Source organism: Humulus lupulus, chromosome 9 (assembly GCF_963169125.1).
Source record: "Humulus lupulus chromosome 9, drHumLupu1.1, whole genome shotgun sequence".
Taxonomy (NCBI): domain Eukaryota; kingdom Viridiplantae; phylum Streptophyta; class Magnoliopsida; order Rosales; family Cannabaceae; genus Humulus; species Humulus lupulus.
In genome coordinates, this window is record NC_084801.1 from 54,428,437 (window position 1) to 54,453,246 (window position 24,810).

General features: G+C 39.0%; 1 protein-coding gene across 3 annotated transcripts in view; it reads left to right on the forward strand.

Annotated features, from left to right (window-relative positions):
• The first annotated feature begins 1,069 nt into the window (after window positions 1-1,069).
• The window catches only part of LOC133801710 (exocyst complex component EXO84C), a 32,955-nt gene continuing 9,214 nt past the window's right edge, over window positions 1,070-24,810 (forward strand). The window contains exons 1-2 of one of the 3 annotated variants that reach the window (XM_062239965.1): window positions 1,070-1,328; window positions 21,056-21,202. In XM_062239965.1, coding sequence (XP_062095949.1) covers window positions 1,233-1,328; window positions 21,056-21,202 — 243 coding nt within the window. In that variant the 5' untranslated portion in view covers window positions 1,070-1,232. Of the gene's footprint in view, window positions 1,329-7,368; window positions 7,537-21,055; window positions 21,203-24,810 lie in introns of those variants that run through there. The other 2 variants (XM_062239967.1, XM_062239966.1) reach the window with 2 other exon arrangements.

The following is a 24,810-nucleotide window of genomic DNA, read 5'->3' on the forward strand; positions in this document are numbered from 1 at the left end:
TTTTGCTCATTACAAAAATTAAAAATTCACTTTCTTATTTCTACACAAAATATACTATACTTTATTATTTTATGCTTTTAACCCATTGCTTAATCTTGGTTAGATCACTTTAATTTGGTTTAAACTTTAGAATAACAATTATACATTTCGTCACATATATAGGCACACATATATTATATTCTAATAGTGAAAGGGAAATTTCATGCTTTATGCATGATAACACACACTAATTCAAAAGTATGACAAAATTATGTGGCATCCTTAAAATATGATTTTTTTGAATTTTTTTACTATAATACCCCTGTCATTAACTCTTCTTTTTCTCTCTCAACCTATCTCTCACACTCTCCATCTTGAAAGAGCTTCAATGGTGAGGTAGTGGTGGTGTTGCCACTGTAGAGAGAGGAATAGAGAGTGTCAGAGATAGGTTGAGAGAGAAAAAAAAAGAGTTAATGAGAGAGACATTATAGTTAAAAAATTAAAAAAAAACCTATTTTCAGGATGCCACATAATTTTGTCATATTTTTTAATTAACGTGTGCTATCATGCATAAAACATGAAATTTCCTTAGTGAAATCAATGGTTGAATGTTAGTCTTATATTTTCAAAATGATATATTTCTTCAAAATAATATATTCAATGCTATTAAAAAATTGATTTATTTTGCTAAAATTTTAAGATATTGATTATATTTTACTTTTTAAATAACGATTTAAATTGGTTTTTTTTGTTCTTTTTTAGAAGATGGTTTGAATTGCTTAATATTTAATATTTAATATTTACATTTTGCAATTATACAATGAATTGTTACTTTTTTTTTGCCATATTGTATTGTATTTTTTTTTTAAAATATTCCCTTTTAATCAAATTATGGTTTACCAACTAACTCGACTGAGTTAATCAATCACCCATACCATAAAAAAATATACAATAAAAAGAAAGAAATACAAATTTATAAAACTACACTTATTATTATTATTTTGAGTTGAGATGGTGACGCACTGACACTGTCGTTGCAGGAGTAATGCCGCAGAATTACCTTTATTTATTTTAAAAATTTTGTAAGAAGAAAAATTAAAAAGACATTGGCGAGAAGCAATAGAAACTGACTCTGAACTTAAGCAGCAACTGTGAAGCTGACCAACCAAGAAAACTCAATTCCTAACGCAAACCCATTTTGCTTAATTTCCATTTCTCGTCACTGAAAATCTCAAAACTAAATAAGTTGAAAAATGGAGAGCAGTGAAGAAGACGACGATTTCCCATCCATTGAGAGCATCACTCCACAGTCGAAGGTCGATTCTCTACACCAATCCCACACTGAAAAGGTAGAATCTTCTCTCACCCTTTTCCCTCATTTCCATCCCTATTTTTGGTTTATGACAAACTTTTACTTCTTGATTCGTATTCTCTTCTTTTTTTGTTGAAATGTGATGACCCATTTCGATTTAGACGCTGATTATCGCTCTTGATTTATTTATATGTACCGTAAGATTCTGCATCTCACTATTTATAGTGGAATTTAAAGTTTTGTCAATTTCCACCTGGGATATTACTGGTTGGTGTCCAAATAGCACATTAGCAAGTGTATAAATTGTGTATTTTGCTGGATAAAAAAGAACTGTCTTTGATGTTAAGCTTTCTTTTTACTACTTTTAGTCCAATACACCTTTCTTGTGTTTTATGTGGGTTTTCTCGTTTTGTAGTATACATACCTACAATCTACAATTATAATCATACTGCATACAAATGTAAGGCTTCTTGTATATGTACATCTCGTTTTGATAAGCTTAGAGCCTTATGTAAAGCTACATTAATATGATGTTAACTGTCTTAAGACTTTGTTGTAAAGATAACTGGCTTGATTGCTTAAGTTGAGGGTTCAGATTGTTGAAGTGGAAAATTTGATTGAGAAAGAGCATTATGTGATCTATCCAAGCCTGATTTAGGTTTAGCAAAGACATAAGGAAAAAATCCAAGACTAGCTAGGGAGCTAACCTTCTATATAGAGAGTCTGGGGTCTCTAGGTTACTGTCCTATATAGTGAGTGTTAGATTGTAATGATTCAATGCTGAAGGTAGCCACAACCATCTCTAGAAAAATCATATGAAGCTATTTGCAGAAACTCGAGTGTAGACTTGCCTAGCGTTTTTCCCGCATAAATTAGCATTCAATCTATTTCAAGACATTATCCGTTCACTAGTTAGTTATACTCTTGAATTTTAACTTGATCGAGGCTCTTACGCCTTCATGGTGACTAGTATGGTATGCCTATTCTTCACTTGATTATAGATATAAATTCCTCGAAGAACAAGCAGTAGAAGACTTAGATTACATCTTTAAAAGAACCTATGATAGGTAGCCATTTGGGTTATTAATATGAAAGAGGTTAAAAATGTGCCTTTCTCTGATTTATGTTGAGACTGGCAGTTTTTTTTTTTGGTAATGTTTCTGTATAGCTCATGGTTCTGTTTTTACTCTGAACTTTTACTATGCTTTTCTGCACTTTTGCTTGTATTTTGGGTGGTACGGTTCCTGTACTCCTTTCTTACTCGTATTATAGTAATGCAATACAAGTAAGTGATGTTTTCTTTTTAAAAAAAGTGTTAATCAAGACATAGGCAAATGTATACACACATGTGTGTGTGTGTGTTTGTGTCTTCGAACAATGTAAAATATAAAGGAGTGCTGTGTATTTAATAGTGATTATGTGCGGTTAGTTGATTGGAAAAATTAAATTACAATTGTTAAGTTCAGTTTTGCAGTTTTTTGTTAACTATATAACAATCTAATATATCCTAGGAATGAATATTGTATTGTCAGACCTGAGATTGGTGTATTAATCTTTGGTAATATATTCACAAAAGTATGAATTCAGCACTATAAAGAATTTTCTTTGATTTTGCATTTTGGCATTTATTTTTGTATTCATTTTTTTTTCTTCATGGTTAAGAGTTGCTACACATCTGAGAGCTTGGTCACGGTAGCTATATTTTAAGCAATAATAGGGTAGCCATATTATGAGTTTGTAATTAGCCCTTTTTTTAATTAGGGGAAAAGTGCCTTTCCAAGTTGGAAGGAATGTGTTTTAAATTCGTGTTATTCTTGTATTTGTTGTTTCTTAAGTTGAAGCACACATGGGAGTCAAATTTACACAAGTATGCACCCCTAAGGCCCGTCCTATGCGTTGTCATTTAGCGTCTAGTCCTAGGCTTTCTACTTTTTATTTATTAGTGTAGTTTTTGTGTGAATAATACTTCTAATATGATTTTATTGATGAATAGAATGACCTATGTATAGGTTGAATACAAAGAACTAGACAACTAAAATTAAAGGAAAAAATTACAACCTAAACTTAGCTATACAATATAGTCTAGGTATTTACAATAAGATAAAACATAAACAATAAGTATTACCAAGAAGATATTATTGGGTAATTTCTTTAAATTATTTCTAATACAAAAAACATGTATATATTGAGTACAAATATCCCTATAAAAGAGGGAAAGAATAATTACAATAAATAAGAGAATAAACCTATTAACTACTTTCCTAATATTACAGAATAATATACCGTATAATAAATAAAATATCAACTATACAGCTACACAAGAATTATTCCCAAATATAGAAAAGATTTTCCTACACTCCCTCTCAAGCGAGTTGAAAAATATTCTCCATGGCCAGCTTGCTAGTTAGAAAATCAAACTGTCTTTTACACAATCCTTTTGTAAAGATATCTGCCACTTGCTCTTCAGTAGGGATATAGGACATGCTCACTTGGCCATTCTCAATCTTTTCCTTGATAAAGTGCTTGTCAACTTCGACATGCTTAGTACAATCGTGAAGCACTGGATTATGAGCAATGGCAATTGCTGACTTGTTGTCACAGTACAACTTCATAGGAGATGACTGTGATGACTTCAACTCTTCAAGCAATCTTTTTATCCATATAACTTCACACATGCCGTGAGCAACAACCTTGTATTCAGCTTCCGCGCTACTTCTAGCCACCACATTCTGTTTCTTACTACGCCAAGTAACTAAATTACCACCAACGAATGAACAATAGCCTGAGGTAGATCTCTTGTCTACTATACTGCCAGCCCAATCAGCATCTGTATAGACTTCAATTTCCAAATGCCCTCGAGATTTGAACAAGAGGCCTTTTCCAGGTGTTCCCTTTAGATACCTTAGAATTCTGTAAACTGCATCAAAGTGCTTAGAACCAGGTGAATGCATGAATTGACTTACCATACTTATAGAAAAAGGTATGTCTGGCCGTGTATGTGATAGATAAATCAGCCTACCAACTAGTCTTTGATAAAGCTCACGATCCTTCATATTCTTCAAGTCTACATGTTGTAATTTAACATTAGGTTCACTTGGTGTTTCAGTAGGCTTACAACCTATCATTCCTCATTGAGTAGATCAAGCACAAGCACATACTTATGTTGACTTACAAATATACCATTCTTTGGATCTTGCAAATTCCATTCCAAGAAAGTATTTCAAAGCACCCAAATCCTTGTTTTCAAATTCTTCACTAAGTCTTCCTTTCAAATTTTTCAGTTCAACAAAATCATTTCCAGTCAGTACAATATCATCCACATACACAATTAGAATCGCCACTTTACCCTCTTCTGAATGTTTGTAGAACATTGTGTGATCTGCTTGACTGAGTGTAACCATAATGCTTTAACACAGTACCAAATTGCTCAAACCAGGCTTTAGGGGACTATTTGAGTTCGTATAAAGAATTTTTTAATTTGTACACTTTTCCTGCTCCAAAATGGCCTTTGAAACCTGGAGGGAGATTCATAAACACTTCTTCTTCTAGTTCTCCATTAAGAAAATCATTTTTTTACGTCTAATTGGTGTAAGGGCCAATTAGAATTAACTGCTAGAGACAACAACACATGAATAAAGTTAATTTTAGCAACATGAGCAAAAGTTTCTTGGTAATCTATTCCATAGGTTTGAGTGAATCCCTTAGCCACAAGTCGAGCTTTGTACCTCTCAATACTTCCATCTGCTTTGCTTTTTATTGTGAACACCCATTTACACCCTACAATTTTTTTCTCCTTCGGTAACTTCACAATTTCCCAGGTACCATTCTTTTTTAGAGCATTCATTTCCTCAAACACTGCTAGCCTCCAATTCGGTTCATCTAGAGCTTCCTGAACATTCCTAGGCACAACCAGTTTTGAAAGTTTAATGGTAAAGGCTTTATAGGATTGATTGTAGGATATAGATTTAGCCATGGGGTGTTTGGTACAGGTACAAGTTCCTTTCCTAAGAGCAATGGGAAGGTTGTCTAATTCAAGATTTCCTGGGGTTGATTCTAGGGTAGGTTTAGGAGCAGAATTTGGGTTTAAATCATGTTGAGATGGCTGAATAATATGTGGGATGAATCAAAAATAGGAATAAAAGAAGAATTACCTGGAATACTTGAAGAACCATCATCCAAGGCTTCCAATTGACCATGCGCAGGGATGATTAAAGGATCCCTACTTTCAGTGACATTTTTCCTTGAATAAACCACAAGCTCAAGATTATTACGGTTTTTTATTAATCGTAGCATTTCTTTGCCTAATAAACCAATTCTAGATTCGTATGTGGGATTAGTTTCTTGAATAGAAATATCAAGAATAGTTTTAGGTAAATGTACTGTTTCCCAAAACTTTGGTTCTACTAAATTCTCCCCTTGAGTTAAATTTTTGGAGAAATAAGGGACATTTTCTTAAAAGGAAACATCCATAGTCTTATAAATATGCTTAGTAATAAGATTAAAACATTTATATCCCTTCTTATTAGGAGGATAACCCAAAAAAACACATTTTTCAGCTGTAGGATCTAGCTTAGACCAAGGCCGTTTAGAAATGTGAACATAGGCAGTACAACCAAATTTTTTTAAAGGTAAATCAGAATTAATTTTAGAATCAGGAAAGAATTTTTTTAGACATTCTAATGGGGTAAGATACTGTAAGATTTTTGTGGGCATCCTATTTATTAAATAAGATGCAGTAAGAATAGCATCACCCCATGAATATTTTGGAATTTGCATATAAAACATCATAGCACGAGCGATTTCTAATAAATGTCTATTTTTTCTTTCAGCCACACCATTTTGTTCAGGTGTATCTAGACAAGTCGATTGATGCAAAATACCTTTTTCTTTTAAAAAATTTATAAGGTTTTTATTAAAATATTCTGTTCCATTATTAGATCTTAATACTGATTTTTGTGTGAAATTGAGTTTCAATCATTTCATAAAAATCTTAAAAAAGCTGCTCAACCTCAAATTTTTCACTCATTAAATATACCCAACAAAGATGAGTATGGTCATCTATAAAAGTAACAAAACAATTTTTTCTAGAATTAGTGGTGACCTTAGATTGTCCCCAAACATCACTATGAAAAAGATAAAAAGGTTTTGAAGATTTATAGGATGTTTTAACATAAGACTTACGTGGGCTTTTGGCCAATAAACAACTTTCACAATGAAAAAAATAAAGGATTTAACCCTTTAAACAAAATTGGAAATAAATGTTTTATATAAGAGAAACTAAGATGACCCAATCTATAATGCCAAACCATTATTTGATCATGAACAGAATAAGAACTAATGCTACTAAACCATTGAGCAATTTTATTCTTAGAAATATTATCTTCAAAATAATAGAAACCATTAATCATCGTAGCACTGTCAATCGTCTTCCCTGAACTTCGGTCCTGAAAAAGACAATAAGATTTGTAGGAAATATTTTTCGGTATTCCTTTTAGAATGGGAAACGTAGCTGTATATTTTGTATAGTTTCCATATTTAGATTATTGTAGGCATATTTTGTTATCCTATTCTTTGCTGTAATTATGCTAGGATATTCGGTGTTAACTACCAAATATCTTCTCATTTTCTGTACAGTGCCTATTTAAAGGCATAACTCTAATTCAATAAAATACAGAAGCATTATTTCCACATGGTATCAGAGCCTAAAAGCCTAACCCTAAAGCTGTTGCTGCACTGTCTTTGTCTTGTTTTTTCTGCTTCTTTCTTCCCTCATGGCCACTGTAACCCATCCAAACACTCAAAATCCCAATGCCTCTGTCACTGATGACACCTCTGTCGATTCCATCATCAACAAAACCCCCTCTAATGTCTCTTCCACATCCTTTGATCACCAAAAATCTCTCCAAATTACCATACACAAGCTGAATGGTCAGAACTTTCTGCAATGGTCTCAATCTGTGAAGATGTACCTTCGAGGACGTGGACACTTGGGATATCTCACTGGTTCTGTTCCTACTCCTCAGGTTGATGATCCCTCTTATGCTAGGTGGGAGTCCGAAAACTCTCTCATCATGGCCTGACTTAACAACTCAATGGAAGTGGACATTGGTAAGACTTATTTATTCCTTTCTACTGCTAAAGAAGTGTGGGACATTGTTCAGGAGGCTTTCTCGGACTTGGAAAATTCTGCTCAGGTTTTTGAACTCAAATCTCGACTTCGGGATCAGCGACCAAATTCCCTTACGGTAACACAATACTATGGTATCCTTTATAATCTTTGGCAAGAAATAGATCTTTTTTATGTTCCTGAATGGAAATGTTCTGCTGACGCTTCTTTCTATAAAAAAATGCTTGATCGAGAGACTTTTTCCATGGCCTTAACCGAGACCTTGATGAGGTGCGTGAACTCCTAGTTTACTCTCGGCGACCAAGAAGAAATCAAGTGATATAGTCAACTACTGTTCCAACATCTCATGACTCTGACTCACAGACCAATCTTGATGCAAGTAATTCTCCTCTTAACCCTATTGTACCTAGTGATATTTCTAATATTTTGTCTTTCTGTATGGTAGAACTTGAGTCTGAGTTATCAATTGCCAAAAGGAAAGGAGTTAGAAGTTGTACTCAACATCCATTGTCAAGATATGTCTGCTATAGTAGACTGAATCCTCACTATAAAGTTTTTTAGCAAAAGTCGAGCAAGTAGTGATTCCCAAGACTATTACCGAGGCTCTCACACAAGAAGACTGGAAGAAAGCAGTGTATGAGGAAATTGAGGCACTAGAAGCCAACACCACATGGAAAATAATCAAATGGCCTCGAGACAAACATGTGGTGGGGTGTAAGTGGGTCTTTACAGTCAAACACAAGGCAGATGGAACTATAGACCGGTACAAATTAAGACTTGTTGCAAAATGGTTCACTCAGACATATGGGGTGGACTATAATGAGACATTTGCTCTGGTTGCCAAGTTAAATACAGTAAGGGTTTTATTATCTATTGTTGCCAATCTTGATTGGCCCTTACAACTTGACATTAAAAATGCTTTTCTCAATGGACATTTGGAAGAAGAGGTTTTCATGAAGATTCCTCCAGGGTTCGAAGGAAGATATGGAACAGAGAATGTCTGTCACTTGAAAAAGTCACTCTATGGCCTAAAGCAATTTCCAAGGGCATGGTTTGAAAGATTTAATCAGGTGATAAGAAAGCATGGATATAAATAGGCTCAGTCAGATCATATCCTGTTTTTCAAACACACACAAGAGGGGAAGGTAACTATCTTCATTGTCTATGTTGATGACATGATAATAACAGGTGATGATTATGAAGAGCAAGGAAGACTCAAGCGAGTGCAAGCCCAGGAATTTGAAGTTAAAGATCTTGGGCTAATGAAGTACTTTCTTGGAATGGAGGTTGCAAGAACAAAACAAGGTATTTCAGTATCTCAGAAAATATATAGAGTCTTGCGCTATCTAAAGAAAATACCAGGGACTGGGTTATTGTTTAAGAAAAATGAAGAGCGAGGTGTTGAAGCCTTCACAGATGCGGATTGGGCAGGATCAGTTGAGGATAGAAGATCAACAACAGGTTATTGCACTAAAGTTTGGGGGAACTTGGTTACTTGGAGAGGAGTAAGAAGCAACCAGTAGTAGCTCGAAGTAGTGCTGAAGCACAACTTAGAGCTCTTGCTCAAGGAGTATGTGAATTAATCTGGATTAAACGCATACTCGAAGAACTAAATCTTCAAAGGACTGCTCCGTTGAAGTTGTATAGTGACAGTAAATCAGCCATTAGCATCGCACATAATCCAGTTCATCACGACAGAACTAAACATGTTGTAGTGGATACACTTTATCAAAGAAAAAATTAATGAAAATGAATTATGTATTGTCTACATTCCCAGCAAGCGGTAGATATACTAACTAAGGGTTTGTCTAAAGAAAGTTTCAATGAGTTAGTGTGCAAGCTAGGCATGTGGAGTCTCTATGCACCAGCTTGAGGGAGGGTGTAGGAAATATTATTCGGTATCCCTTTTAGAATGGGAAACCTAGCTGTATATTTTGTATAGTTTCCATAATAAGATTATTGTAGGCTTATTTTGTTACCCTATTCTTTGCTGTAATTATGCTAGGATATTCGGTATTAACTACCAAATATCTTCTCATTCTCTGTACAATGCCTATTTGAAGGCATAACTCTAATTCAATAAAATACAGAAACATTATTTCTACAAGATTCATGGAATATCACAGAACAATTAGAATCTTTTGATAATTTACTCACAAATAAAAGATTGCAGGTCAGATTAGGAACATGATGAACAGATTTAAAATTTATCCCCTTAGATAATTTTACTAGACCTTTTCCTACAATAGGTGAGAAATTACTATCTGCAATCCTAACTTTTTTATCTCCTAAACAAGGTATATAGGAATAAAAGAATTTAGAAGAATTTGTCATATAATCAGAAGCCCCGGAATCAATTATCCACGGAGCATAAGATGGAAAGAGCAGTTTAAGGCATGTATTTCATTACTTGATTGTGCAACAGAAGCAGTAGGAATAATACCAGATGAGTTCGAATTGGATTTCAGCAATGCATGTAGATGATTGAGTTGCTCCTTAGTGAAAGGATTGGTCTCGGCTTCATTGGCAGCAGGTGTACGACCTGATCTCTCAGCTTTGCTCTTCCAATTTGCAGGCTTTCCATGAATCCTCCAACAAGTTTCACGAAAATGGCGAGGCTTGTTACAGAAATCACCCCAGACTCGTGGTTTTTCAGCAGATTTAGGAGGATATGAATTGTTCCAGCTGTAACTTCCTCCAACAGCCTGTGCCAAGCCTTCAATAGTGGTCCCAAGTACCTTCTTTCCAAGCATAACACTCCTTCGACTCTCCTCCCTCCTGACCTCTGAGAATACTTCACCGATTGGAGGCAAGGGCTGGCTTCCAATAATTTTCCCCTTCACCTCATCAAACTCCACATTGAGACCAACCAAGAATTTTTAAATTTGCGTCTTCTCAATAGTTTTCTTGTGATGTTGCCATCTTCAACCGATTTCCATTCATTGGTGTCAAAGAGATCCAAATCTTGCCATATTTGCTTCAATGAATTGAAGTATTTTGTAATGCTGTCCTCCCCTTGCCTTATCTCTCCAAGTTTGAGATTCAACTCAAATATTTGAGATTGATTTTCCAAATCAGAGTACATCTTAATAACATTGTCCTATAGTTCCTTTGCTGTGGGATAACACATAATTTGAGTTGATATCTTCCTCCATAGAATTAACAAGCCACGCCATTACCATAGAATTTTCTGCATCCCAATTGTCATAGGTGGGATCAGTCTCTAACGGAGCCTTATTTTCACTAGATAGATATCCCATTTTTCCTCGACCTCTCATATACATCTGAACGGATTGATACCATCTCAGAAAGTTGTCTCCATTTAAGCGAGTGGTGGTTATTTGGACAGAGTGGGATTCGACAGTGGTAGTTTTGGCTGGAACAGAGGTGGAATTAGTGGGATTGGCATTGGTGGAGTTGGCTTGGATGTTGGCAGATTCACTGGAGTTTTCAGACATGGTGGGATTGGCTTGGGATGCAATTAGCAGCTAGGGTTTATGCGATTGTGAAGAGATGAGGAAAATGAAGTCGTGTGATTAGGGTTAGGGAAGAGTGCGATTTTGGCTCTGATACTAAGAAGATATTATTGGGTAATTTCTGTATATTATTTCTAATACAAAAAACATGTATATATTGAGTACAAATATCCCTATAGAAGAGGGAAAGAATAATTACAATAAATAAGAGAATAAACCTATTAACTATTCTCCTAATATTACAGAATAATATACCAGATAATAATTAAAATATCAACTATACAGTGATATGTTAACAAAGAATAACAAAGCTAAAATAATCAACTCAGTAGCTGAAACAATTCACAGCCAACCTTTTCATTGAAATACCAAGAATTTGAGAGCTTGGTTCTCTCCAAAATACAATAAACTCTCAGACAAAAATCACACCCTCTCACACTAACCAAACACACTATATACTAAGGCTTACGGCTCTATCGTATACCCCAATATACCAAACAATTTCCCTTCTAACTAACTCTATTCCTTCTCTGTTGACTTGGCATTCATTTGCTTCTATCCTTCCTGGCATACACGTAGGTCAGGGGTGGTCTATCATTACCCTCGGCCCAAACACGCACCTTGTCCTCAAGGTGGAAACTTGGGAATTGCTGCTGAATTGTGGTGAAATTCTCCCAAGTAGACTCAAACTCAGGCAGGTGCAGCCATTTAATTAGCACTTGAGGTTGTTCCTTATGTGTTCCTGGACGCATATCCAAAACAGCTTCAGGTTCTAAAAGCCATTCAAGCTCTGCTGTCAATTCCTTGGGGAGAGTGGTTTCTGCTTGGTGAGGACCCAAGGCTGGCCTGACCATAGATACATGAAAGACGGGATGGATTTTGGCATCTGCAGGTAGCTGTAGCTTGTACGCAGTCCCCCTACCTTGGACAGAATCTGAAATGGCCCAAAAAACAGAGGTCCTAGCTTTTGATTCCGCCTCTTGGCTAATGTTCGTTGCCTATATGGCTTGAGTTTCACATAAACTCGATCCCCAACCATATACTCGATGTCCCTTCTCTTCTTGTCCGTCTGGTGCTTCATCTTTTGTTGGGCATGGTGTAAATTCAGTTTTAGCAAGTCCAAAGTCTCATCACGGGCCCGCAGGTTGTGCTCCACAGCAGAAACAATTGTTTGATTGCCTTCAAATCTGAGTAGTGGTGGTGGATCCCGGTGGTACAAGGCTTTGAAAGGCGTCATTCCCGCTGCCGAGTGATAAGAAGTATTGTACCAATACTCAGCCCATGCTAACCATTTTACCCATTGAGATGGTTTAGAACTCACGAAACAGCGAAGATAAGTTTCCAAACACCGATTTAGCACCTCGGTTTGGCCATCCGTTTGTGGATGGTAGGCTGAGCTATGCTTAAGCATCGTGCCTTGCAACTTGAATAACTCTTTCCAAAAAAGTCTGAGAAAGATTTTATCCCTATCTGTCACAATAGATCTTGGAATGCCATGGAGTTTGACCACGTCCTTAATAAAAACTAAAGCGACTGTGGCTGCTGTATATGGATGTCGAAGAGGGACAAAATGGCCATACTTTGAAAGGCGATCAACTACAACAAGGATGGAGTCAAATCCATGAGAGTGCGGAAGACCCTCTATAAAATCCATTGAAATATCATCCCATACTTGCTCCGGTATAGGGAGGGGCTATAGCAACCCAGCCGGAGACTAAGCCAAATATTTACTTTGCTGACATGTGTGACATTCAGCTACAAACTTCTGTATATCTCTCCTCATTCCATGCCAATAGAGGTCGGCAACCACCCGTTGGAATGTTCGAAAAGCCCCCGCATGACCCCCCACGTTACTGCCATGATATTCTTGCAGTAGCAGTGGTATAAAAGGTGAAGAAGAGGGAATAACCAACCTGCCCTTAAATTTTAAACAACCTTGATTGAATGAGTAACCGGGGCACACCTTCCCCGCTTGAAGTTGCTGAATGATCTTGGACAAAATAGGGTCAGTAGCGACATGGTCCCTCAACACAGGAATAGAAACCAAGTTGGGCACCGAAATGGCTTGGCACTCCATCACTAGAGGAATTCTTGATAAGGCATCGGCAGCTTTGTTCTCAAGGCCTGGTCTGTACTGTATTTGAAAATCATATCCCAGCAATTTCGTTAGCCATTTTTGATGTTCAGATGCTACCACTCGCTGCTCAAGCAAATACCTTAGGCTCCTTTGATCAGTCCGAACAATGAATTGGCGTCCCAACAAATAAGGGCGCCATTTTTGTATGGCTAGCACCATTGCCATGAGTTCCCTCTCATATACTGATTTACAACGAGCTCGGGGTGATAAAGCCTTGCTGAAATAAGCTATTGGACGCTGCTGTTGCATCAAAACAGCCCCAAGACCAGTACCCGAGGCGTCCGTCTCCACTACAAATGGAGCTGAAAAATTGGGCAAGGCTAGAACTGGGACTTCGCACATGGACTGCTTCAGTTGTAAGAATGCTTCTTGTGCCTCCTTGCTCCTGCTGAATGCATCCTTCTTTAATTGATCCGTTAAAGGTCTTGCCAACTGCCCATACCCTCTAACAAATTTCCTATAATAGCCGGTAAGACCGAGAAATCCCCTTAGCTCCTTAAGAGTTTTTGGAACCGGCCATTGGGACATTGCAATGAGTTTGAGCGGGTCAGCTAAAACCCCGTCCGCTGAAACGATGTGTCCCAAGTACTCAAGCTTAGATTGAGCAAATAAACATTTCTTTTTATTTGCATAGAGCTGGTGCTGGCTGAGGCGAGTGAGGACCATTTCTAGGTGTTGTAAATGTTGCTCCATCGAGGCGCTATAGATGAGAATGTCATAAAAAAAAACGAGTACGAATTTTCGCAAAAATTCGCGTAATACTTCGTTCATCAAAGCTTGAAAGGTTGCAGGTGCGTTGGTTAGACCAAATGGCATCACGAGAAATTCGTAGTGCCCTTCGTGTGTTCAGAAAGCCGTCTTTTCTACGTCCTTTGCTGCCACTCTTATTTGGTGGTATCCCGACTTGAGATCTAGTTTAGAGAACACTTGTGCCCCGTAGAGTTCAGCAAGGAGCTCGTCTATAACTGGAATGGGAAATTTATCGGCAACCATCTCTCTGTTGAGAGCCCTATAGTCCACACAAAACCTCCAACTGCCATCCTTATTCTTCACCAAGAGCACCGGGCTCGAAAAAGGGCTTGTGCCCGGCTGAACTATTCTTGCTTGCAACATTTCCGCAAGTAACCTCTCTATTTCATCCTTTTGGATCTATGCATATCGATAAGGGCGAACAGAGGTTGGACCTGCCCCTTCCTTCAAGGAAATATGATGCTCATGGGATCGTTTTGGAGGTAAGCCCACCGGCATGTGAAAAACGAAATCATGTTGCTGTAATAATTCGACCACCTCTGGTGACATCTCGGTTTGACCCTTGGCTTGGTCGACTATCAAGGAACCCAGCTAAATCCAATACCCCTGCCCTTCTTGCTGGACTGAGTGAATCAAAGCTTTTAGAGAGATTTGAGATTTACATAAACTGAGGTCACCTTGCAATGTAATCCAGGAACCCCCTAATTCGAATTTCATCACCATCGTTTTCCAGTTGACCTGCATATTCCCCAACGTCCCTAACCATTGAATCCCCAGAATTGCATCTGCACATCCCAATTCCAATGGCAGGAAATCGGTTACTACGCGCAAGGGCCCCAATTCCAGCTCAACGTTAGCACAAATGCCCTCAGTTCGGACCCTGCCGCCAGTCCCCAATAGCACACCATAGGCAGTGGTTGCTGTAATTGGAATCTGAGAGACCTCCACCAACTCCTTAGAGATAAAATTATGGGTTGCCCCACTATTGATAAGCACTGTCACGTGGTGTTGGACGATTTTGCTTGATATCTTCATTGTGTGAGCCGATGAGATTCCTACTAGAGAATTCAGTGACAACATAGCCAATTGTTCCTCGGACACTGTATCAACACTTGAATCAGGGCTGGGTGGGGGGGACTCTTGAGTTTCTGACCCTTCAATGTCATCGGTGATCAGCATCACTTGCAAGGATTTTTGCTCACATATATGTCCTCGATGAAACTTTTTGTCACATTAAAAGCATACCCCACGATTCTTCCTATCTTGGTATTCCGCTTCCGTCAATCGTCGCTGCACCGGAGTGCTAGTTTGGGTCCCTGTCGTGATCACTGTATTCCCACTCGGCTGCCCGAAGTTGGCTGGAGAAGTCACGGTCGAACTCCGTGAGGCAGTGGTCATGGGCGTGTATCTTGGTATGGCCAATGGGCTGGGAGTAGTCCTAACATTTCCTCCTTTCTGATGAAGGCCCAACCCTATCAAGTGATGACCCTCCTCAATACGTTGGGCCGTTTCCAATATGTGGGCTAGGCCCGTTGGTTGCAACACATGCAGTGGCCCTTTGATTTCCTCTTTCAGACCCTTAATGAAGCTTCCTTCGAGAATATGCTCAGGAACTCCAACCACTCTAGATGCCAGGGCCTCCCATTTAATCCGATATGCCCTCACCGTTGTCTCTTGCTTAGTTGATAGTAGCTCCTCCGCCGTGGAGCCCACTGGTAGTGCTCGGAATCGCAACAGCAGCAGGTGCCTCAACGTGGCCCAGGAAGTGATTGGACGTCGTTGGTGTTCCCACTGGAATCAAGTCAGGGCATCGCCCTCTAGGCCGATGATGGCTGCCTCAAGCATGTGAGCCTCTGTGAGTCGATTCAACAGGAAGTACCGTTCAACTCGAAATACCCAGCCGTCGGGGTTCTCTCCCGAGAACAGCGGTAGCTCCATCCTAGGCGGTTTGAAATCCCGTACCCCTGGCGACTCCATCAGAGGAATCGGGAAACTTGTCGACGTCATCGGAGGAGGAAAGTTCGTCGCCTGGTCACCCATCGGCATGCGAGATGATGAACTATCGCCGTCGACTGCCTTACGATGCCGATCGTCCACCTCACTTGTGCCCCCAACTCCTATGCGAGTTGAAGCTTGCAGGAGCTGCGTGATGTGTCCAATAAGGTACTCAACCTTCTTCTCTAATCCTGGGATTCTTTGTGTATCAGCCCTAAGTGCTTCCAATTCTTGTGGAAACTACTGCACCTGTGCTCGAATCTCAGACACCTCCCGTCGAAGCTCCGATTGAACCTCTTCTAGCTTTTCCTCCACCATTTCCAACTGAGCAATTTGCTTAGGTCCCATGTTAGATTTGTGCTATGATACCACTATGATATGTTAACACAGAATAACAAAGCTAAAATAATCAACTCAGTAGCTCAAACAATTCACAGCCAGCCTTTTCATTGAAATACCAAGAATTCGAGAGCTTGGTTCTCTCCAAAATACAATAAACTCTCAGACAAAAATCACACCCTCTCACACTAACCAAACACTATATACTAAGGCTTACGACTCTATCGTATACCCCAACATACCAAACAATTTCCCTTCTAACTAACTCTATTCCTTCTCTGTTGACTTGGCATTCATTTGCTTCTATCCTTCCTGGCATACACGTAGGTCAGGGGTGGTCTATCATACAGCTACACAAGAATTATTCCCAAATATAGAAAAGATTTTCCTACAGTTTTAAATTCGTGTTATTCTTGTAGTTGTTGTCATGTAGCGTCTAGTCCTAGGCTTTCTACTTTTTATTTATTAGTGTAGTTTTTGTGTGAATAATTCTTCTAATATGATTTTATTGATGAATAGAATGACCTATATATAGGCTGAATACAAAGAACTAGACAACTAAAAATAAGGGAAAAATTACAACCTAAACTTAGCTGTACAATATACTATAGGTATTTACAATAAGATAAAACATATGCTTATCTAATATTTCTACACCCCCTCAAGCTGAGTTGTATATGTTATACAAACCAAGTTTGGAATTGAATTATTCAAAACTTGTTCTTGGTAGGACCTTTGGTAGGATGTCGCCAATTTGTTTCTTTGTAGGAATGTAGTTGAGCTCAATGATCTTTGAATTCACCTTCTCAGAAATGAAAGTGTCTGTCTATTTCAAATGTTTAGTTCTGTCATGGTGAACTAGATTTTTAGTAATGCTAATTGCAGCTTGACTATTACTGTACATTTTAAAAGACTCGAGAGAGTCAAACTTCAATTCATTCATAAGCCTTTTGATCCACATCCCTTCACAAATACGTAAGGCCAAATTACGATATTCTGACTCTGCACTACTCCTAGAGATCACAGACTACTTTTTGCTGCGTGACTAAATTACCCCATACATAGGTGCAATAACCACTGGTTGATTGTCTGTCGGTCAACTCTCCAGCCCAACTAGAGTTTGTGTAATCTTCCAAGTCTCAATTGTGTTTTCTTAAGTGCAAACTGAGACCTGGTGTCATTTTTCAGATACCTTAGAATACGATACACCGCTTCCAAGTGCTCCTCACAATGACTGTGCATATGTTGACTCACAGTGCTTACAAGGAAGGCAATATCAGGTCTAGGATGAGAGAGATAGATTAGTTTTTCTACTAATATTTGATAACTCCCCCTCTACAGGAGTTGAATCCTCTCTTCAATTAACTTTCAAGTTTGGATCCATTGGAGTGTCAACTGGCTTGCTCCCAATCATTTCAGTTTCTTTTAGAAGATCTAGTATATACTTTCGCTGAGGTATAACAATTCCATTTTTCGATCGGGCTACTTCCATCCCAAGAAAGTATCTAAGGGTTCCTAGATCTTTGATTTCAAATTCTGAGGCGAGAAGTCTTTTGAGATCTGAAATTTCACCTAATTCATCTCCAGTTAAGATTATGTCATCCACATAGACAATGAGAATTGCTAACTTCCTTGTTGAAGAGAACTTGAAAAATAGAGTATGATCAACCTGGTTTTGAGTATATCCATGTTTGACAACTAACTTTGCAAATTTGTCAAACTATGCCTGAGGTGACTGTTTCGAGCCATAAAGAGATTTTAGAAGTTTGCACACTAATCGACCACAGGAGTGTTTATTCATCCCTGGTGGAATTTCCATATAGACTTCTTCGAGTTCCCCATTCAAGAAAACATTTTTTACATCCAACTGATATAAATGCCAATCACAATTTACAACAAGTGATAACAGAATTCTTACTGTATTAAGTTTGGCAACGGGAGCAAAGGTCTCCTGATAGTCAACACCTGTTAGAATATTAGCTGTAAATTAGCTAGAAATTAGGATCAATTGGAATTATTTTATTTCTTATTTTCTCTCCTACCTTCCTAATTTAGTTTCTTTAGTGTTGTACAAATATATGTGATTTACATGAATAAAATATACAATTTATTCACCATTTTCTATATGGTATCAGAGCAAATTTGATTAGGGTTCGAATATTGAGATTCAAAATTAGGGTTTGTGTTTTTTGGGTTTGGTTCTTCTTTGTTTTAGTGTTCCTTTTTTGGAAACCCTATTTGGAGTGCGTCTTAGTTCTCACCGCCCACATAGATGGATTGCCCAGCCGCCGATCGTCAAAACCCTGGAGTCCGGCCGTTAGAATCGCCGCGCGTGGTCCCCACTTGCTGCTGCGTTCTTCCCCACACGCCGACACGTGTAGGCGCGTCCGACCGTGTTTCCGGCAACGATCAGCTTCCACTCCCTTTTTGACCCTACTCTGTCCCTCTTGCATTTGTCTCCAGTGGTTCTTCTCGGTTTGTGGTTTGATACTTTTGACTTCTTCGTGTTTGGGTGTTCTTTCTTTTCTGTTTGCTTTCTCCCTTTTCCTTTTCAATTTTTTGCTTTCGAGATTATGGCAGAGACAAAATTAGACTCAAAATCAGCGGTTGCATCTGAAGTGGTTCCCGTGATGTCTAAAATCACAGACCATAAATTGACTGGTTCAAATTATTTGGAATGGAGTAAGACGGTTCGGCTTTATCTTAGAAGTATTGACAAAGATGATCATTTGAGTGATGATCCTCCAAACGAAAAAGATGATTCAAGAAAGATGTGGCTACGGGGGATGCTCGCTTGTTTCTCCAAATTCGGAATTCTATTGACAATGAGGTAATTAGTTTGATTAATCACTGTGAATTGGTTAAAGAACTAATGGATTACTTGGAGTTTTTGTATTCTGGAAAAGACAATCTGTCTTGGATGTATGATGTTTGTAAAGCCTTTTACTGTGTGGAGAAACAAGATCAATCTCTTATGAATTACTTTATGTCATTTAAGAAAACCTACGAAGAGCTTAATGTGTTGCTGCTATTTAGTCCTGATGTGAAGGTTCAACAGCGCCAATGAGATCAGATCGCTATTATGAGCTTTCTAGCAGGACTTTCACTTGATTTTGACTCTGCAAAGTCACAGGTTCTTTTTGGTTCTAATGTCTCTTCTTTACAAAATGTGTTTACCTGTGTTCTTCGCACCGAAACAACCTCTTCGGTTCCTCTTAACAACGCCTTGGTGAGTCGTAACAATTCTACACCATGGAAAAACTCTACTCCAAGTGGATACAGATGAGGTAATTCACAAGGACCTGACAATCGAACACCGGATTCCGGGAGCATTATGTGCAATTATTGTAAGAAACCAGGCCACACCAAGTTTGAGTGTAGGAAGTTACAGTTCAAAAATCAGCAAAAGCATTATGCTAATATTGCAAGCACTACTGATGCATCTGATAAATCAGTCCTTATTTTTGTTGATGAATTTGCCAAGTTCTCGAGGTATCAGGAATCACTTAAGTCTTCATCTCCTTCTGTCACTGCAATTGCTGATTCAGGTAAATCTAATGCATGCCTTCTTTCCACATCCTCAAAATGGGTCATTGATTCTGGTGCCACAGATCACATGACAGGTAATTCCAGTCTCTTTTTCACTTTTTAGTCTCATAGTCCCACTTCTACTGTTACTTTAGCTGATGGGTCACCATTTTCTGTTCTTGGATCTGGCACTGTTGCTCCTACACCTTTGCTCACTTTGTCATCAGTCTTACATTTACCTAATTTATCATTTAATTTGCTTTCTGTTAGTCAACTCACTCGTAATCTAAATTGTTGCATCTCATTCTTTCCCGATCATTGTTTATTTCAGAATCTTATGATGAAGAAGACTATTGGTAAAGGACATGAATCTGGCGGCCTGTATGTTCTTGATCCACTGCCACCAACCTCTGTTGCTTGTCCGAGTGTCGCTTCCGCTTTTGAAGCTCATTGTTGTTTGGGCCATCCATCCCTTCCTTTGCTCAAGAGTCTATCCCCAATATAGTAAGGTGTCTTCATTAGATTGTGAGTCGTGTCAGTTTGCCAAACATCATCGTGTTAGTTTGAGTCATCGAGTCAATAAACGTGCTAGTGCTCCTTTTGAGTTAGTTCATTCTAATGTTTGGGGTCCTTCTCCTATTTTGTCTAAACCTTGATTTAGGTATTTTGTTACTTTTGTGGATGATTATTCTCGTGTAACTTGGTTATATTTAATGAAAAATCGTTTTGAGTTTTCTATATTTTGTGCTTTTTGTGCTAAGATTCAAAATCAATTTAATGTTTCTGTTCGTACTTTGCGAAGTGATAATGCCAAAGAATATACATCTGCTCAATTTCAATCTTATATGATCTCTCATGGCATGCTTCATGAAACTTCTTGTGTTGATACTGCATCCCAAAATGGTGTAGCAGAACGTAAAAACAGACACCTTCTTGAAACTGCACGAGCCCTCTTGTTCCAAATGCAAGTTCTTAAACTTTTTTGGGCCGATGCCGTTTCCACAACATGTTTTCTTATCAATCGCATGCCATCCTCTGTCCTTAATGGTGAGATCCCATATAAAATTCTTTTTCCTGGTAAGTCATTGTTTCCAGTGGCTCCTCGAATATTTGGCCGTGTTTGTTTTGTTCGAGATATTCGTCCACATGTCACCAAATTAGATCCTAAGTCATTGAAGTGTGTCTTTGGTTATTCTCGTCTTCAGAAAGGATATAAGTGTTATTGTCCTGATCTTAACAAATATCTTGTTTCTATTGATGTTACTTTTGTGGAAAATACACCTTATTTTTCATCTTCACCTACTCCTACTCGTCAGGGGGAGGATGATGATTTGTTAGTATATTCTATCACATCTTCTGTGCCTGACACATGTTCTGACGAGTCTCTTGTTCCTCCATCTGCCTCGGCATAGCTCCTAACACGTCTACACCTCCTCCACCTCCTCCGCCTCCTATTAAAGTGTACTCCAGGCGTCCACCTCCCGTTTCATGTCTTGCACCTGCTTCTTCGTCATCAGATCTGGACCCCAGCGATGATCTTCCCATTGCCCTACGTAAAGGTACACGCCAATGCACTTATCCTATTTCTTCTTTTGTTTCTTATAATCATTTGTCCTCTTCTTCTTGATCATTCATTGCTTCTCTTGATTCTATTCCGATTCCCAAAACTGTTCGTGAAGCTATATCTCATCCTGGTTGGCATGATGCAATGATAGAAGAGATGAATGTTTTAGATGCGAATGGTACTTGAGACTTGGTTGATTTACCTTCAGGAAAACGGGTTATCGGGTGCAAATGGGTATTCACGGTTAAAGTTCATCCTGATGGCACAATTGCTCGATTAAAGACCCGTCTTGTTGCTAAGGGTTATGCTCAAACATATGGAGTAGACTATTGTGATACTTTCTCTCCTATTGCTAAACTGACATCTGTTCGGCTGTTCATTTCAATGGCAGCAACTCATCATTGGCCTTTGTATCAGCTCGATATCAAAAATGCTTTTCTTCATGGAGATCTTCAAGAAGAGGTGTATGTGGAGCAACCTCCTGGTTTGTTGCTCAGGGGGAGTCAGGGCGAGTTTGTCGTCTTCGCAAATCTTTATATGGTTTGAAACAAAGTCCTCGTGCTTGGTTTGGTAAATTTAGTTAGGCTGTTGAGAAATTTGGTATGTTGAAAAGTAAGTCCGACCATTCTGTGTTCTATAAACGATCAGATGCCGATATTATTTTGTTGGTTGTGTATGTGGATGACATTGTTATTACTGGAAATGATACTAGAGGCATCTCATCTCTTAAATCGTTCATTCATACCTAATTTCACACGAAGGATTTTGGGGCGCTCAAGTATTTCTTGGGAGTTGAAGTCACTCGGAGTAAACAAGGTATTTTTCTATCTCAAAGGAAGTATGTACTTGATTTGTTAACTGAGACAGGAAAATTGGGAGCAAAACCTTGTAGTACTCCAACGAATCCTGCTGTGCACATAACGAGTGATGGAGAACCATTTGAAGACCCTAAGAAGTATTGCAGATTAGTTGGAAAGTTGAATTATCTTACTGTGACTCGTCTAGACATTGCATTCTCAATTAGTGTTGTCAATCAGTTTATGTCATCTCCAACAATTCATCATTGGGTAGTATTAGAGCAAATTTTGTGTTACTGGAAAGGAACACCTGGACGAGGTATTGTTTACACGGATCACGGGCACACCCAGATTGAGTGTTTCTCAGATGCAGATTGGGCTGGTTCCAAGGTGGATAGAAGATCCACTTCAGGTTATTGTGTCTTTGTTGGGGGCAATTTGGTCTCTTGGAATAGTAAGAAGCAAAATGTTGTTTCTAGATCTAGTGCATAATCAGAATATAGAGCTATGGCACAGTCTGTGTGTGAGATAATATGGATATATCAACTTTTGACTGAAGTAAGATTTACGACTTTAGTACCAGCAAGATTGTGGTGTGATAATCAAGCAGTTCTTCATATTGCTTCAAATCCTGTGTTCCATGAGCGAACTAAGCACATTGAGATTGATTGTCATTTTGTTCTTGAGAAAATTCAACAAGGCATTATCTCCACAGAATATTTGAAGATTGGAGAACAATTAGGGAACACTTTCACAAAGGCTTTGAATGGGGTGTTGGTTGATTATCTTTGTAACAAGCTGGGTATGATTAACATCTATGCTCCAACTTGAGGGGGAGTGTTAGAATATTAGCTGTAAATTAGCTAGAAATTAGGATCAATTGTAATTATTTTATTTCCTATTTTTTTTCCTACCTTCCTAATTTAGTTTCTCTAGTGTTGTATAAATACATGTGATTTACATGAATAAAATATACAATTTATTCACCATTTTCTACAACACCATATGATTGAGTGAATCCCTAGGCAACCAATCGAGCATTGAATCTGTTGATACTCTTATTTGAATTATACTTGATGGTGAAAATCCACTTACAACCTACTGTTCGCTTTCCTTGAGGTAACTCAGTGAGAACCCAAGTACCATTTTTCTCAAGAGCATTCATTTTTGTATCGATTGCAATCTTCCATTGAGGATCTTTCAAGGTCTCATAAATGTCTGTGGGAATCTGAATAAGATCAAAAGAACTGGCAAAAGCTTGGTAGATAGGTGTTAGTTTCCCATAAGCAACATACTTTTCAATGGGATGTCGATGAAGATGTTGCTGGAAAAGCTCGTTGTCGGGGTGCTGCACGTGCCTACACGCGCGGTGTAACATGCCAGCCTTGAGGGCATGTTACAAGCTAGGATGGTGTTCGGTCAGATGCGCACGCGAGGGTGCAGGCTGGTGAGCATGCTAATGCTTAGTTTGCACGGCAGTTGCATTTTTGTAAATATCTTCAATATTGCCCGAAAATGGACGGGACTTGGTAGGTTCCATATTGAAGGGTCAATGAACGCTATGGTGCAATCGGATTCGGGAGATTTGGAGAATTGACGAGCTGAGAGCCAAATATGTCTCCCAAGCAAAAATTATATATGTTCCTGGTAGAAGACTAAAAGCTCATAAGGCTCTTTGTAGGAGAAGCACCTGGTGTCAACTCCACCACCCCCTGGTGTAGGTGCGTCAAGTGAGCTACTACTAGTTGGGAGGACTAGTAGGGCAGGCATATGAGGACCACGAGGACTCATATGTCTCCATGAGTAGGAGTACTCATGGACATTACCGGGCCGCCCCGGTAGTGCGTCGAAGTGTGCTGCTAGAGGTTTATGAGTACGGTTCTCTTGGCTTGACGAGATGCCACTTGCATGGAACATGGCCCAAACCTCCGAGAGACGTCATGGTGTGCCATGGCCATGAGTCTCGACACGAGATGGTACGAGAAGTCATTCGTGGGACTTGATAGCATGCAAGCGTTGGAGGGTGCACTATGCTTGAGTAGGACAGAGGTCCAGTGTGTGCTACTAGTCTGGCAGCTAGTCTCGAGGGCCTGCCAACATGTGTGAATGCATGGTGCCTTGAGGATTGGACCATGGACGTATGGGAGTTCTTGGTCTGTGACGTGAGCTATTCAGATGGTATCGAATGGGGCATGATGAGAGGTGTTGGCACGTCTGCTTGGTGTTGGCTCTTGGCCACACATGCTACCTTGGCTTGCAAATGTCTGGGTGAGCATCGGTGTTTGGTTTTTCCTTGCCACAGTGAGAACCTATGTACAATGTGAGTGTCTTGGATAGATAGCCTTGATGCATGGTTGCACTCATAGATGCTTGAGAGCATGACTTAGCGAGAGTTGTTTGAGAGACGGAAGTGTGCAGAGGCACACGGTTGCGCGAAAAATGTGCCCATTGTTATTCGAATGGTTGGAAGGACCTTGGTTCAGAAGAGTCAAGGTGTCGCACGAGCATTTCCACTATCAAAATGTCAGCCCGTGACAGTTGGTATCAGAGCCAGGTTCATCTCAAATTGGGGTGAACCTGGTTGGCCAATCCTAGAGGGGATATAGGCGTGACAAAGGATCAGAAGGTCTGGATACTTGAACAAATGTCGTTAAACTATTTAGTCACTTAGAAAGGATCAGTAGGCTGAGACGGGATGAGACTTAGTTGCTCTTCTTCGTGGGAATACTGAACATCCTAGAGAGGGGACAAGTTATGGTTGTTTCGAATCAAAAAGTTCAGTGATGCTAGAAAGACAACAACCACG